General features: G+C 43.8%; 1 protein-coding gene across 1 annotated transcript in view; it reads left to right on the top strand.

Annotated features, from left to right (window-relative positions):
* Positions 1-16,768, top strand: part of LOC126284450 (fibroin heavy chain-like) — a 104,540-nt gene extending 87,772 nt beyond the window's left edge. The window contains exons 8-9 of the mRNA XM_049983371.1: positions 1,941-2,228; positions 16,123-16,768. Coding sequence (XP_049839328.1) covers positions 1,941-2,228; positions 16,123-16,439 — 605 coding nt within the window. The 3' untranslated portion in view covers positions 16,440-16,768. The remainder of the gene's footprint in view (positions 1-1,940; positions 2,229-16,122) is intronic.
* Positions 16,769-17,810: the final 1,042 nt, after the last annotated feature.

Here is a 17,810-nt window from a genome sequence, read left to right as displayed (position 1 = left end):
TCTGCCCATATCCTCCTCTGTCCATCTTTTCCTCTCCCCTGTTTGTGTCCACCTCCTATCCCCCCCCCCCCCCCCCCCTATGTCCGTCCGTTTCTTCCTCCACCTTCTCTCTCCACATTATCATAGCCTTCCTCCCACCCTCGCTCCCCCCATCCCCCTATAGTAAGTCACCAGTTCTTATTCCCACCACAGTATTAATTCCCAGATAGGAAGCAATATGTACACCATGTTTGGCTGAATTCGATCCAGGTGTTAAGTAAGTTTAACCGTAGCTTTTAACGTATACGTACATATCACAAATTTTTTAACATATTTTTAAAATATTTCACGGATGAAATGATCGTATGGCATTTATTGGCCAGAATATCCTGTTCGGGGTTCGGTCGCCGTATTGCAAATCCTTTTAGTTGACGCCACTTCGGCCACTTGCGTGTCAATGATGATGAAGGACACACAACAGTCAGTCCCCAGCCGGGAATCGAACCCTGTCCCCCTTGCGTGGTAGGCGGTAACGCTACCGCTGCACTACGGAGGCAGACATTTCACAGATAAACATGTGTCGTCCTTATCTCTAGTGAATTTCACCCTGCAGTTTCCTTTCCAGTCAGATTAATGTCCATGAGGTCATATCTCTTCAACTTGGTGTTGTACAATGATATAATTTTGTAGGTACAGTCAATTGCAAATGCAGATACTGTCTACAAAGTACATTGTGAATAGAATTATTACTAAAGAATAAAGTAAAAGGCTATGTCTGATGCGGCAGTTTTATTGCATGAATAGTGAAACTGTGTTAAGCGATGAATCTTTTTCAGCTATTAAACGTCTCATAAGTGTTTATAATTATGTGTAAAGTCTGCTGCGAGTCGCTAAGTGCTTTCATTCCCAAATAATGGCTGAATATAGTCTGGGTATTTCAGGATCGTGAACTACGCTTTTTCACCCCCCCCCTTCCCCCCCCCCTCCTTGAGAAGGAGGTTGTTCTTACCAAAATAATGGTTCTTTCGAGAGAGTAAGTGACTCTGGTTGATATCGATCCAGTGGTTTAGGAGGAGATGTGGAACATATGTACACCGATACATTTTTATTATGTTTAGATTTTTTATATCCCTACAGTAAACAGTAATGGTTGTCTAACACTACCTTGGGATATTGGTAGATGGTCTCACACTTTTCTTTGTTTAGTGCCAATTGCCTCTTTTCGCACCATACAGAAATTCTCTCTAGATCATTTTGTAATTGGAATTCGCCGTCTAATGTTCCTGCTAGACGGTAATTACAGCGTCATCTGCAAACAATCCAAGGGTGCTGCTAAGGTTATCACGTAGATCATTGATACAAATCAGGAACAGCATAGAGCCTATGAGACTACCTTGCGGAACGCTAGATATCACTCACATTATGTTCAGAAATTCTGAGGCAAACTATTGCTCGTCGAATGCTTGCAGCAGCACGATTAAGGAATTACCGTACCGTAGTAGACTGCCGCTAACACCACAACAAAGACGGCTGCGTGTAGCGTGCTACTACGAGCGGTAAGATCGGACTGCTGACAAATGGCGTCGCATTGCGTTTAGCGATTAATCGAGGTTCAGCACTACTCCGGATCACCTTCGTCGCCGAATATGCTTGTGATCTGCGGAGAGTTCACATTTTTCCAAAATTTTGGAGAGGCAGAGTGATGTTACTCCTGGGGCCTTGGTGTGACAGCCATCCGATGTGAATTCAGCTCACGGTTGGAGAGGGTGCGACGTAATACTAATATGTGGTCTCACACTGGAATGGTCTTTGTAAATTTGACTCGGTTTTGTCAACACTGAAATAACGCAGGTAGCCTCATCACTTTCATTTAGCTTCTCCCTTCCCTTTGTCAGGCGCTGTGGAATGTATACCCACTACTGGATCCAACTCGCTTCAACGAGGACGTTTTACGCCAACAGGAGGATCACGGCCGCCGCCTGCAGGCGGAAGCCCTTTCGGCGCAGGAGGCAGGCCGAGCACGTCGGCCCCCGGTGCAGGGGTGGGGGCGGGTTCCGGTACGGCCTCCGGCGGCGGCGCCGATCTGTTCGGCGGCAACGACGACTTGTTCGGCGACTTCGGCACAGGAGGCGGTGCGGGTGGCGGCAGCGCGGGGGCGGGATCCGCGCTCGGCGGCGCCGGGGGTGGAGCGTCCAGGCCCCCAGGCGGAGGCGGCGGATTCGGCGGCGACGAGGACCTCTTCGGAGCAGGTCAGAGTCTTCTCTGTCTGCAGGCGACGTAGCGTCAGCTTAGTACTCTCACTTCATGAGCCCCTCCTTGCAATCTGCTTGTTACTGTTGATGCAACACTTCGCATTTGGGAAAAGCGTGTGACTGAAGTGTATTCATAACTAAGCTGTTTCTCTGTAGGTGGAAGATTCACCCATGAACTGAAAATTTGTAGCTGAGATGAGTAATAAATCATTTACTGTGAATACAGTTTCTTTTTCATTCCACCCCAATGAAGGAAGTGCAGAACAATATATCAATTGCTTCCAAAACGTTAGTGAGCAATGCCATAAAACTGAGTAAACAGAAAAAACATAAGATTACTTATGTAATTACGACTTCAAAACAGCTGCCAAATTAGATTGTTTTATTCATAGCTATACGCCTTTTTCACAAAACAGCCATCGTCCTATTATGTGTAAGTAAATGGTACATAATTTTTACACAATGCTTTTAACATCATAGTTTTGCACCCGTGGTCTAGGGGTAGCGTCATTGATTCATAATCAAAAACGTCTTCGGCCCCGGGTTCGATGCCCGCCACTGCCTAAATTTTGATAAATAATAAGCATTGGCGGCCGAAGACTTCCGGCATAAGAAGTCAGCCTCATTCTGCCAACGGCCTTGTCAAAGGGGGCGGAGGAGCGGATAGAGTTTCAGGGCACTCTCTTGTCCTGCGGGTGGGAAATTGCCCCTAAGGCGGAAGAATCAGCAATGATCAACGACATGAGCACGCAGAAGCAATGGAAACCATTGCATTAAAGACACGTAACGTGTATTCACAGGAAATGTGGCCTGTAGTTGAAGAAGTGTCATGATGATCTCTCCATTGGCAAAAATACCCGAATAGTCCCCCATTCGGACCTCCGGGAGGGGACTGCCAATGGGGAGGTTACCATGAGAAAAAGATTGAATAATCAACGAAAGGGTAACGTTCTACGAGTCGGGGCGTGGAATGTCAGATGCTTGAACGTGGTAGGGAAACTAGAAAATTTGAAAAGGGAAATGCAAAGGTTCAATCTAGATCAAGTAGGGGTCAGTGAAGTAAAGTGGGAGAAGACAAGGATTTCTGGTCAGATGAGTATCGGGTAATACCATCAGCAGCAGAAAATGGTATAAGAGGTGTAGGATTCGTTATGAATAGGAAGGTATGGCAGAGGGTGTGTTACTGTGAACAGTTCAGTGACCGGGTTGTTCTAATCAGAATCGACAGCAGACCAACACAGACAACGATAGTTCAGGTATACATGCCGACGTCGCAAGCTGAAGATGAACAGATAGAACAAGTGTATGAGGATATTGAAAGGGTAATGCAGTATGTAAAGGGGGACGAAAATTTAACAGTCATGGGCGACTGGAATGCAGTTGTAGGGGAATGAGTAGAAGAAAAGGTTACAGGAGAATATGGGCTTGGGACAAGGAATGAAACAGGAGAAAGACTAATTGAGTTCTGTAACAAGTTTCAGCTAGTAATAGCGAATACCCTGTTCAAGAATCACAAGAGGAGGCGGTATACTTGGAAAAGGCCGGGAGATACGGGAAGATTTCAATTAGATTACATCACGGTCAGACAGAGATTCCGAAATCAGACAATGGATTGTAAGGCGTACCCAGGAGCAGATATAGACTCAGATCACAATATAGTAGTGATGAAGAGTAGGCTGAAGTTCAAGACATTAGTCAGGAAGAATCAATACGCAAAGAAGTGGGATACGGAAGTTCTAAGGAATGACGAGATACGTTTGAAGTTTTCTAACTCTATAGATACAGTAATAAGGAATAGCGCAGTAGGCAGTACAGTTGAAGAGGAATGGACATCTCTAAAAAGCGCCATCACAGAAGTTGGGAAGGAAAACATAGGTACAAAGAAGGTAGCTGCGAAGAAACCATGGGTAACAGAAGAAATACTTCAGTTGATTGATGAAAGGAGGAAGTACAAACATGTTCCGGGAAAATCAGGAATACAAAAATACAAGTCGCTGAGGAATGAAATAAATAGGAAGTGGAGGGAAGCTAAGACGAAATGGCTTCAGGAAAAATGTGAAGACATCGAAAAATATATGATTGTTGGAAGGACAGACTCAGCATACAGGAAAGTCAAAACAACCTTTGGTGACATTAAAAGCATTAAGAGTGCAACGGGAATTCCACTGTTAATTGCAGAGGAGAGAGCAGATAGGTGGAAAGAATACACTGAAAGCCTCTATGAGAGTGAAGATTTGTCTGATGTGATAGAAGAAGAATCAGGAGTCGATATAGAAGAGATAGGGGATCCAGTATTATAATCGGAATTTAAAAGAGCTTTGGAGGACTTACGGTCAAATAAGGCAGAAGGGATAGATAACATTCCATCAGAATTTCTAAAATCATTAGGGGAAGTGGCAACAAAACGACTATTCACGTTGGTGTGTAGAATATATGAGTCTGGCGACATACCATCTGACTTTCGGAAAAGCATCATCAACACAATTCCGAAGACGGCAAGAGCTGACAAGTGCGAGAATTATCGCACAATTAGCTTAACAGCTCATTCATCGAAGCTGCTTACAAGAATAATAAACAGAAGGATGGAAAAGAAAATTGAGAATGCGCTAGGTGACGATCAGTTTGGCTTTAGGAAAACTAAAGGCACGAGAGAGGCAATTCTGACGTTACGGCTAATAATGGAAGCAGGGCTAAAGAAAAGTCAAGACACGTTCATAGGATTTGTCGACCTGGAAAAAGCGTACGACAATATAAAATGGTGCAAGCTGTTCGAGATACAGAAAAAAGTAGGGGTAAGCTATAGGGAGAGACGGGCCATATACAATATGTACAACAACCATGAGGGAATAATAAGAGTGGACGATCAAGAACGAATTGCTCATATGAAGAAGGGTGTAAGACAAGGCTGTAGCCTTTCGCCCCTACTCTTCAATCTGTACACCAAGGAACCAATGATGGAAATAAAAGAAAGGTTCAGGAGTGGAATTAAAATACAAGGTGAAAGGATATCAATGATACGAGTCGCTGATGACATTGCTATCCTGAGTGAAAGTCAAGAGGAATTAAATGATCTGCTGAACTGAATGGACAATCTAATGAGTACACAGTATGGTTTGAGAGTAAGTCGGAGAAAGACGAAGGTAATGAAAAGCAGTAGGAATGAGGACAGCGAGAAACTTAACATCAGGATTGATGGTCACGAAGTCAATGAAGTTAAGGAATTCTGCTACCTAGGCAGTAAAATAACCAATGACGGGCGGAGGAAGGAAGACATCAAAAGCAGACTCGCTATGGCAAAAAAGGCATTTTTGGCCAAGAGAAGTCTACTAATATCAAATACCGGCCTTAATTTGAGGAAGAAATTTCTGAGGATGCACGTCTGGAGTACAGCATTGTATGGTAGTGGAACATGTAGTGTGGAAAAACCGGAACAGAAGAGAATCGAAGCATTTGAGATGTGGTGCTATAGACGAATGTTGAAAATTAGGTGGACTGATAAGGTAAGGAACGAGGAGGTTCTACGCAGAATCGGAGAGGAAAGGAATATGTGGAAAACACTGATAAGGAGAAGGGACAGGATGATAGGACATCTGCTAAGACATGAGGGAATGACTTCCATGGTACTAGAGGGAGCTGTAAAGGGAAAAAACTGTAGAGGAAGACAGAGATTGGAATACGTCAAGCAAATAATTGAGGACGTAGGTTGCAAGTGCTACTCTGAGATGAAGATGTTGGCACAGGAAAGGAATTCGTGGCGGGCCGCATCAAACCAGTCAATAGACTGATGACAAAAAAAAAGTTAAACTTTAACTGGAAAACATTATTATAAAATTTGTTACACACATCAGATGGGTTTGACGTTATACACTATCGTGATTCTGTGGGTGTCTCTTTCATTGCAGTACATTAGTATTCTTGGAGAAATAATGCTTGGTTATATTAGATATAATTTGTTATCTTTTTTTTTGAACAATAATTAGGTGACATATTATCTGACAGATAAATTCTACACACGTCAGATGAGTAGAAACTTCAGTATTAGATACTGAAAAACACACTATATCTACCATTTTCTACCCCTTATAAACCGAGCAACACACAGCAAATAATTTAGAACAAGCTAGCCAGATTCTACATGTAACATCCAAAGGGCAACTAATGAACATTTTGGAAGAGACGGAGCTTGATTTACACACTCACAACTATCCACTACAAATACTATAGAGCAAATATACTGAAAACACAGAAAAATATCGTATACTTTAGTAAAATTATCGATCAAGAAAAGGATAGACACACAAAGTGTTACGAAACAACCAGGAGTTACAGATGGACTTCATAGCCACACGTTTTGAGGTTCTGTCACTCTCAACTGGTATTCTTCAAGTAATAACGGTTTGTTATACTAAACGTGACTTGTTCTGTGATATAATTTTTAGATATTTTTCATTTCTTTAGAGTAACCAGTATGTGACATTATTTGAGAGGTTTTCCAGCGATTAGTATGGCTAAAATCAGTTTTGTTTATAATCCTCTAATTTCGATATTCTTTGCTAGGGGTATCGTTGGCGATCTTCTGTAATCTCTGGTTGTTTCGTAATATTTTGTGTGTCTATCGTATCCTTGGTTGATAATTTAAATAAAGTTTTCCTTATATTTTTTGTGTTTTCAGTAAATTTGCTGATTAAGTGTATTTAGTAATAGTTGTGTGTATGTAAACAAATTTTCATCTCTTCCAACATTTTCGTTAGTTGTCCTTTGGATGTTACGAGTGGAATATGGATAGCTTATCATAAATTATTTGCTGTGTGTTGCTGTGTTTTTGAGTGGTAGAAAAAAGTAAATCTAATGAGTTTTCGGCAGCTAATACTGGAGTTTCTATCCATCTAACATACCTATAGTTTATGTGCTAGAAAAGGTTCACATAATTATTGTTCTAAAGGAAAGATAACAAACCATATCTAATACAACCAACCATTATTTCTTTGTTTCTCCAAGAATACTAATGGAGTACCATTAAAAAGAAAGCAACACAATCACGATAGTGTATGACGTCAGACCCATATGATGTGTGTAACAAATTTTATAATAACAATTTATAATTAATATATATCCATAATTTTAGAAGTACTGTACCAAAATTATATACCATTTACTTACAGAAAACCTGATGATGGCTATTTGTCGCAATGTGCCTACTGTAAAGAATATAATGATCTGACTTGGCATCGTTTTTGGATCATAATTACATAAAGTCCTTAAGCAGCGGTCAAAAAGGACTATAAATAAAAATAATTTTCGCTTTTTTCTCTTCTTGAAAATTTTATTATTATATGAATGTGGGCCATATCTGTGACTAAGTAGAAGGTTGTTTATCTGCCTTATGGATTTTCCTTATTTTATTTTTCAGTATTTTCCTTTGGCTGCAATACGTTTTTTACTTGTTACGTGCATGACACATGTCATTTTTGTTATTTAAGGCAGCTAAATTGATTTGTGAACCAGTAGGATATATTACATTTTTCTTCCACTTAGCTTACTGATCAGAAACAACCATGCACTTCAGTATCATAGTTCCCGTAAATATTGCAGTGCGTATTTTCATATACGTACCGATTCCACATACGACTGAACTAATAGTATCGCACGACTCAATTGCTTAAATAGTTCACGAGTTCATAGCTGCAATATTTGTATTCAGGAAAATCTCACGTACAACAGTACCACAACTGCATTCGAAAATCAGTGATCATTTCACGCTCGGCAATAAAGTCTCTGTCATTGACTTGCACTCAGTATACCGGCATCTCTTCTGCAGAGTTCAAGACGGCGGCGTTAGAAGCTACGTAACTGCTATACTATCTGTACCGTACACGAGAAAGTGTGTTTGTAGTTCATTCACGGTTCCCAACAAAAGACGAGGCAAGTTATTATTACGTACATTGGAATGCTTTCCTGTGATATCAGATCTGTTACAGCTGATTGTTTGGTGTAGAAACTTTGAATTTATCACGACGGTATTTATATTTATACTTCTCAAACAAATGTTTCGTAGTGTAGCAAAACGTTATCACACATACTGTAGTGCAATCATTTTTCCCCTTTCTGTTTAAATCGTAGACGGCACATGGGCAGAAAGATTGTCGGTAACAACGCTATTCTACCGCATTTTGTCTAACTTTTCTCTCACGATCATTAGACAAAGTACAGGATGCAAATAGTAGTATGTTTTCCGTGGATAGTTTTTCTTGTATGCCTACACTGCCGCCGGACATTTACTTCTAGATCAAGTCGAGGCTGATTCCAGCGAGTGACCACTAATCGTATAGTCAAACAATATTAGTCTCGTGATGTAATTTCTTAGACTTTCCCGGCGATTTGATGATATCTCGTGGAAATCGGGTTTTCTTCCGGATATCAGCGTCTTCCAAACACGATATTTCGACGTCATTACTTGACGTCTTCATCAGGTGTTCCCTGAGACTGGCTGCTTGCTGGACCGGGTCGCATATTTCTGCCTGCCCGGTGCCTGGTGTCCTGTCTGCCGTTCCCTAGTCGGTCCGCGCCCGCTAGTCGCGCTATCCTGCCGCTCTAGGTGTTCCCTATTCCGTCCGCGCCCGCTCTGGCCGTCTTCAACTGCGGTCGTGGCCTCCTGGTGTTCCCTTCTCGGTCCGCACCCGCGAGTGGCGCTCCAATGCCGCTCTGGACGTTCCCTATTCCGTCCGCTCCCGCTCTGGCCGTCTCCGACTGCGGCTGAGGCTTTCTATTCCGTCCGCGCCCGCTCTGGCCGTCTCCAACTGCGGTCGTGGCCTCCTGATGTTCCCTTCTCGGTCCGCACCCGCGAGTGGCGCTGTAATGCCGCTCTGGACGTTCCCTATTCCGTCCGCTCCCGCTCTGGCTGTCTCCGACTGCGGCTGAGGCTTCCTGGTGTTCCCTTCTTGGTTCATGCTCGCAGTGTGCGGATGGCTGAGGCTCGTTGTTGGTGTTGGAAACATATTTTCTCCGGCATTGCTTCAGCAGTTCAAATGCCGGGTTCCATGCAGTGCTTAGCTGGTATCCTGCTTCCCGGTAAATCAAGTTTTGTGCCATCTTTATCTCTATAGATTCAGTGATGACATTATCCCAGAACCTGGGGGTCTGGACCATGACCTTGGTGTTCTCATAATCCATGGAATGTTCCAATTATGGCCTGTGTTCTGTTACTGCTGATTTTGTGGCCTGCCTTAGCCTGGTACGTCGCTGGTGTTCCTTACATCTGATTTCCACCGTTCTAGTCGTTTGGCCAATGTAGGACATACCGCAGGGTGGACAGAAAAACCAAGTCTCTGCTGAAGGAAACTGACTGGCCTGAGAAAGTTATCAAACAACTGAAATCCAAGGCACCAGTCCCACCCAGACTCTATGGACAGTGAAAAGTGCGATGTAATCTGGTAACCTCATAATACCATTCTTATTGTTATTTATTAAAGATTTTGAAACACATGGGACGCTTCAGTGCAGCTCATAATCAGGCAGCGAAGTGCGCTTTGAGATTTTTTTGCGTTAGTCGTGACTTTCCACCTGCACCAGGTGCCTAACAGAAATGATTCTGATTAATCATAACTGCACATATTCATGAACAAGGTCTTAAAAGACGTTACAGGAGAAGTTAGAGTACCTAGCACATGAGTGCAACTAGAACGAATACATACCAAAACTATTGTAGCAAAAATCTCATTTCCTCCTGGCAGTATGCAGTAATTCCACCTGGGCATGTCATTGCTTTGTACTGCCGAGCTCGGGAACTGAAACGCACAAATCGAATTACTTGTCACTAGCTATCGTTGCTCTCACGTAAGTGATAAATGGAATTGATTGGCTGTAATACTATAGGCGACTCGTTCAGTAATTTTCTTAACATATATTTACAAACGGTCAGTCGTAATTCGGTATGCGGATCCAGCGGACGACTTATGTGCGTTATTCTCAGAGTGTATAAAAATGAAGCAAACTTATAAATTTATGCAACAGCTGACATCGGGGTTATTATTCAGAGCCAACTGAAGTTTTCTGAGTATTTACAGGCAGGAATCCTATTTGACTGGAGCTCTCCAGTGATCGGTTCACTTCCTGTTGAGTTTTGCCTAATGGCTGTGGTGAATGAGAAGCGTGTCACTGTACTCTGTCCATACATATACTATTTAAACCGATATACCTGTAATATGCGTAGCAGCTACGGTCATAGGCAGCCAGAGGTGTTATTGACGTAGCTTGGAACTGACCGAAAAATGTTCTCTCTGGGAGAACTTCGCAATAATTCTTTATTTGTTGATATCTTTTCTGAGCCTCGGGATTCTCATGAACTCGGTGCCCTGAAGGGTGTATGCTTTATGGCTGTTGCAACTACAGTAGCAGCTTAATTATTTCTTGTCTTTAGAGCCTCACAAACACCCGATAGTGAGTTTAAATTGATCGGAATTAGAAGAGTGCGAGAGAAATTCGGAGCTGACGAATTTTTTGTTTGTTTCTTTGTTTACACATAATTAGGTGTCAGTACAATATGTATATCTTATATTATTAGAAAAGAATTGCATGTTACAAGTAATAAAATTAGTTGATACCGTTACTTCTGCGCTTTCATATAAGCAAAGCAATTATTTTGATGCAAATGGAGTTTACATGCTCAGACATAAATATTTATAATTACTGTTGTTATTTTGTACTCAACACAACATTCTTCCTTCTGATCAAAGACAAGAGTTTCTTGTTATTGCTGATAACTGAAGAACTGTTTATAAATAACAGAAAAATGTTTTATACAATGTCGACGAAGTACTGAAGCGATGTTTGATATATTTTTGTTTTGTGGTTTTTTATAATTGTAACTTCTTTTGAGAGAATTGCTTTTTCTAGTGCATTTTGAAAACTGTATTTTTTTTACATCGACATTTCTCTGTTTAATGTTACAAATAAATAATTTTTGAATGGAACCTCAATTAAACATCGACAATTCTAATTTTGCCATAAATAGTTCATTTTTAATTAAGAGACACTCAGCTTCTAGACGGTTCATCGCTTCCGGTTTTTATGGGAATCTACAGTCACGATCATAAATTAAGCATAATGTAGATACATGGTGAAAAAACGCTCTGGTGGGCGATTTGCGGTTTTAAATCACCTTGGGGAATGACCATGAGGTGCATTTTACCTGCGTTCGTTTCACGGTGGCGCTGGCAGCAGTCCACACACGCAGAGGTGTGTTGGTGCATGACAGAGTACGGTACAGCTAGTAAGTGTGCAGACGTTTTCAGACCATTAGCGCAATGGTTACTGTGTGTTGAAAATGGCTCAAAGAACACACATTGATGACCACGAAGTGTGATCTCAAAATTATTGCAACTATTCCAGCAGACAGGAAACGTGTCCAGGCGCTACAGTACGGGACGTCCACAGTGTACAACACCACAAGAAGACCGATATCTCACTATCAGTGCCCGCAGACGGACAGGGAGTACTGCAGGTAGCCTTGCTCGGGACCTTATCGCAGCCACTGGGACAGTTGTCTCCAGACACATAGTCTACAGACGACTGAACATGCATGGTTTATTCACCTAGAGACCTGCGAGATGCATTTCACTGACCCCTCGTCACAGGAGAGCCCGTAAAGCCTCGTGTGAAGAACATAGCACATGGTCATTGGAACATTGGTCCCAGGTTATGTTTACGGTCGAGTTCAGGTATAGTGTGAACAGTGATTCTCGCCGGGTTTTCATCTGGCATGAACCAGGAACCAGATACCAACGCCTTAATGTCCTTGAAAGTGACATGTATGGAGGTCGTGGTTTGATGGTGTGGGGTGGGATTACGATTGGTGCACGCACAGCCCTGCATGTCTTTGAAAGAGGAACTGTAGCAGGTCAGGTGTATCGGGACGTCACTTTGCACCAGTATATTCGCCTTTTCAGGGGTGCAATGGGCCCCATCTACCTCCTGATGGATGATAACGCACGGCCGCACCGAACTGCCATCGTTGAGGAGTGCCTTGAAACAGAAGATATCAGGCGAATGAAGTGGCTTTCCTATTCTCCAGACCTAACCCCATTGAGCACGTCTGGGATGCTCTCAGTCGACGTATCGCTGCACATCTTCAAACCCCTATGCCACTTCAGTAGCTCCGACAGCCAGTGGTGCAAGAATGGGAGCCTATACCCTAGTAGTTGCTCGACCACCTGATCCAGAGTATGCCAAACCGTGGTGCGGCCAGTGTACGTGTGCATGGTGATCAAATCCCATACTGATGTCGGAGTACACGCGCAGGAAACAGTGGCGTTTTGTAGCACATGTGTTTCGGGATGGTTTTCTCCACTTATCACCAATACCGTGGATTTACAGATCTGTGTCGTGTGTGTTCCCTATGTGCCTATGCTATTAGTGCCTGTTTAGTGTAGTGCCACGTTGTGTGACTCCACATTCTGCAATTATCCTTAATTTATGAGCATGAGTGTAGTACGATATTGATAGCATACGTAAAGAAAGCGATCCTTATGAGGTAGTTCTCAACAGGTATGCAACACACCCAACACACAGGTAAAGCGGATACGCCTTTTAACTGACTAAACCGATTAGGAAAACTACCATGATCTGACTTCACTTACGACAGTCTACGGTCTGCTAGGTAGTTTTAAATCTCTAGTTAGAGGATACAGTGTACTAAATCTTGCATGGTGCTCATCCTCTGTAGTTTAGGTTGCTTCTTGAGGAGCAATTTTAGGTACTTTACCGGCTCTTTAGACCACAAGTGTCCCATACCAAATAGTTTGTGCTGACGTCGCCTACAACACTACGATACATTGTAAACAGTTGGTGTTTATACTTCGAGCCTATCCATGAATTATATGTTTGGGCGTAGTGCAGGGTTTAGGGCTAGAAAATCCCTTCTGTACAAATCGAGCCAAAATCTGTTAACTGCGATCATTTTAAACTCAATATAGGTGTTAGTGAGCTTCTGAAGACAAAACATCATGAATCTAAGACAGACGTCTGTAGCGCAATGCAGGAGCTAAGCATAAGGACCATTAAACATAGAACCCTTCAGGGTACTGAGGCTGTAAGAATCCAGAGGCTCGCCCCTTGGCGCCCTGTACGCCATATATTAAAATGACTGTTTATGGAGCGGTAGAACCGCATCATAGCTCGCAGAAGCTCGTACACAAGAGATCTTGTGCTCCACTCCCCCCTCCACCCTTTCGGCTTCAAGGTTGTGTACCATGTCTAATAGGTTCAACTACAAGAGACGTTCAATAAGTAACGAAACACTTTTTCTTTCCTGACTGAATATCGGTTGAAAATGCGCGAAATTTATTGTGGGACATCATGAAATATTTCCACTTCAGGCCCTATAGTTTCATGAAGTTCCGATAGGTGGAGGCGCTAAACATAGCCTTCAAAACTACGTCTGTAACGTAGCTGCGTTCCAAGCAGAGGGACGTTATTGAGTGTGTTTTGGCGTAAAACCAGAATAACGCAGATATTCATTGGTGGTTTCAGAATGTCTGCGGAGAGCTGGCAGTGAATAGAAACACAATAATTCGTCGCCCAGGCGTTTATTGTTATCACAAAAAGGTCGCGCAGACCTGTCCGGCAACAGCACACGACCGTAATTGTTCCAGTGTTGGAACGTGTGGACACTCTCAATCGAGGTTATAGACGAACCATAATCAAAGACCTCACGGCTATGTGTCGGTGGTGCTGACACTCTCCTCCAGCAGTTGTGGTACTCAAAGACGTGCGTCCACTGGGTTTCTCGCCGCCTAACATAAGATCGTAAAGAGCAATGAAGGACCATCTGTGCAGAAATACTTGAGCCTTACGAGAGAGGTTACTGATGCAGCAAGATATTGCTCCCTGCGTGAAACAGTAGAGTGGTACCGTGCGGTAATACAGTACCCGCCAGTAAGGTGTCGTAAGGCCGTCACATTGAATCTAGTGTAACACCCCACCCTTCACTTAACTGGTTTTGGCGTGTGTTCACCCCAGCTAACTGACTAACAGATCAACAGAGAGTGCAAAACTGCCGCAATATCGGATAGCGCAAAGAAAGTAGTAAGGCCCTGTGACTCCTGATTCAACTGCAGTGGCAGTGTTGACATTACGTGATTCAGAATTGAACCCTTTTAATTACAAAAAGGGGTGCACATTGATGTTATATTTAGTTATTGAACACCACATGCTAATGTTGAACATAAAATTAGTTAAGAAAGTGACTAGGGATTTCAACTACTTGATTGATAACTGATGCAGTCGATTAGCACACATTTATTTTAACTCCCGACCTTCAATTATCACATTACATGACTCTCCTATCAGGCAGTGGTAATAAAATGCGTTTACATGGAGTAAAGCGCGATAAATCAAAAGTAATTCCTATCGACTGACCCAGGCGTAATGCGAAGTGCGAGAAGAATTCCCCAATACACGGCCCATGAAACCCTCGTGGAAACTCGGCCGACGTGATCCAACAAATTAATCAGTGGCCTAATTCAAGCCGGAGCGGACGCAATATCGCCGAATTCAGCGTGGCGGGGCGGCGTCGTTGTGTGGACGTCGGCCGACCTCGTGGTGCTGCAAGGCTGCGCTCGTCTATTCACTCCTAGCTATCTTGCTCAGTACATAGCTGAACCAAAACTTTCTACCACCAAGCTCAATCGTTCCGTTTGCTAAGTCCTAAACTGCAGAGATGCTCATTCTTCCTCAGGAAAGCTGAGTAAAGAACGCCACGTCCGCACTCTAGGCAAGCTGGGAATGGAAGACCACTACGGAGATATCTCCCAGTCCGCTCTTTGCCCGGTTTCCCCTCCAGCAAATCACTTACACCAATTGCGCTTCCCAGCGCCGACCAGTGCCTGCTCTGGGAAGTGAACAAATTCCCACAAAATTTCCCCTTCCCCCAACTTCTGCTATTTAGCTCCTCCCAGGCCACCCATTAAGGTTAGCGACTGCACAAAACACAATTTTTTCGGAATTCTGACTCCCAGGAGAGTACTTTAAATTCCGCAGTCCTTTGTTCCCATCGGAGGCGGGCGTATTTCATTCTGTCTCTCTTCACCTGATTTATATCAGACTCTGCGGACCGTGAATTTAGCGTGAAGTTGCTATAGTCACGAATGCGCATATTTTGCCTCTGTTGACCGCTCCACCGTAGCTTTGCGCGGCTTTCTCGCATGTTTCACTGAAAACGGGACGACGGATATTTATCAGCAGGTGTACAAGTTCTCCGTCTGCTTCCTGGTACACTAGCATTGGGTCAGCCACCCACTCACTGTCACTCATCTTAAGGCAGCTGGAGGCCGCTCCCCGTTACCGCTTTCTCAGAGCTTGAGCCACCCTAAGCTGCCTATTGTCACTTCCCTTCGCTCCTCCCCAGCCGAACACGGTCAACTCTGAACACTTCCATGGGATAACTTAGCCTCCAGTAAGTCGATGCACTTCCACAAGGTTTACATGGCATGTGAATTACTTTAAAATCATCACCCGACATCACCCGATATTAATTATTCCAATACGTCTATACTATACCTTCTACAAGATGCATTTTGAATTATCAGTCATTTTTGTTCAGCCCTACTGTTCGCTCAGCGTGAGTTAGGTGATATTTAATGACTTCATGTAAGGGGCATAGTTCTTGCCATCTAACAGTACATTACGTTGAAAAATATGGTTTTGTAGTCAAAACAGTGGGGAATAATATGGTGTATGGTGTATCGGAATCGCGAATAAAACCAACCTGCTTGTAGGATAAAAAGTTCTTGCCTTGCTTGTTGAACGCTCCTCATAAAAAGTAGAGATTTGGTACTCGGTAGAGCACCGTCCCAGTTCCGAATCAAATTGCGGGATCGACGCCTCTGGTGAGCAGGTTTCGGGGGCGGTGGATCGACGCCCGGCGCCGGCGGCGGCAGCCGCATCCCGTACAAAGACTGCTGCACGACAGCGCGCACCGCCTCCTCGCCAGCCTCGTCTTCGGCGGCGCGGTCGCTGCCTGCCTCCAGCTCCAGGGGCGGTGACAGGGAGGGCGCCTTCTCCGGGTTCCCGCCAGGCGTGGCAGTGCGCGCTCACGTCCAGTCGCTGGACATCCTGCCCTTCGGACACCGCCTGCCCCCGCCGGGGCTCGCCCTGGAGACCCTGGGACGGAGGCGCGCAGTGCAGGACCTGCTGGACTTCGGCAGGGGCTGACGTGACGTCACCTGGGACCACTCACTGGCCGGGAGCCCCGGCCGTCTCACCCCACTCGCTACGGCCACACACTTTCAGTCGAGTGCCTTCTCTCTGCTCTCAAGTTTCGTTCTGAATTATGCCCTTATCCAACCTATAGACACTGTGCTGTTAATAAGAAGGCGAAACGCCCATTGTCATGAGGGACACACAACTTTTTGTCTCAACAAAAGTAAAAGTTACCTTCACTGCTTGCACAATATCAGTATTCCAATTGTTCATATTTTACTTACGATGTCATTTGCAGTTAATAACATTCTCAACAGAGGCTAAATAATTTGGAGGTTCCAGAATGAGATTAGCACTCTGCAGCGGAGAGTGCTCCAATATGAAACTTCCTGGCAGATTAAAACTGTGTGCCGGACCGAGACTCGAACTCGGGACCTTTGCCTTTCGCAGGAAAGTGCTCTACCAGCTGAGCTACCCAAGCACGACTCACGCCCCGTCCTCACAGTTTTACTTCTGCCAATACCTCGTCTCCTACCTTCCAACCTTCCAAACTTAACAGAAGCTCTCCTGCTACTGCTAGTTCTGCAATGTTCGCAGGAGAGCTTCTGTTAAGTTTGGAAGGTAGGAGAAGAGGTAATGGCAGAAGTAAAGCTGTGAGGACGGGCCGTGAGTCGTGCTTGGGTAGCTCATCTCTAGTAGAGCACTCGTCCGCGAAAGGCAAAGGTCCCGAGTTCGAGTCTCGCTCCGGCACACAGTTTTAATCTGCCAGGAAGTTTCAATTTGGAGGTTATAGGTATACGACGAAAAAACAACCATATGAAAAACAATTTTTCTTTCTCATTGATATAATCTGTTGTCTGAGTCTTCAGAGCTGAGATTGGTTTGTTGCTGCTCTCTTATGCAAGTGTCTTCCTTTCTGCATAGCTACATCAATCGACACTTACGTGAGTCTGTTCACTGTATTCCTTCCAAAAGTAAACTAACTATTCCTTGATACCTCAGGATGTATCCATTCAGTCCACCCCCTTTTATAGTCAATGTGTGCCATAAAACTCTATCTTCCCTGATTAGACTCAGCATCCATTCATTAGTTAATCTGTCTATCTCTTTAATTATTCGATCTTCTTCGTTACGCCTGAGGACCTCACTTACCTCTTAATAGTTTCACAGACAGTTTCATAATCATATAGTGGAAGGACATATCAAATCAGAACGCTTAACTCCTTACGTTTTAGTGATTATTGATTTGAGCCACACAGGAGATGTGAACATTATGTTAACATTCACTATACTGCACAGATACTAACTTTTTGGCACTGCATCTTTGCATCAAACGAGTAACGAAACATTAAGGAAACACAGTCGTCCATCGCGAGGCTATAT

Source organism: Schistocerca gregaria, chromosome 8, assembly GCF_023897955.1.
Source record: "Schistocerca gregaria isolate iqSchGreg1 chromosome 8, iqSchGreg1.2, whole genome shotgun sequence".
NCBI classification, from domain to species: domain Eukaryota; kingdom Metazoa; phylum Arthropoda; class Insecta; order Orthoptera; family Acrididae; genus Schistocerca; species Schistocerca gregaria.
The sequence above is the reverse complement of the archived record's forward strand: the minus strand, read 5'-3'. Positions and strand labels throughout refer to the sequence as shown.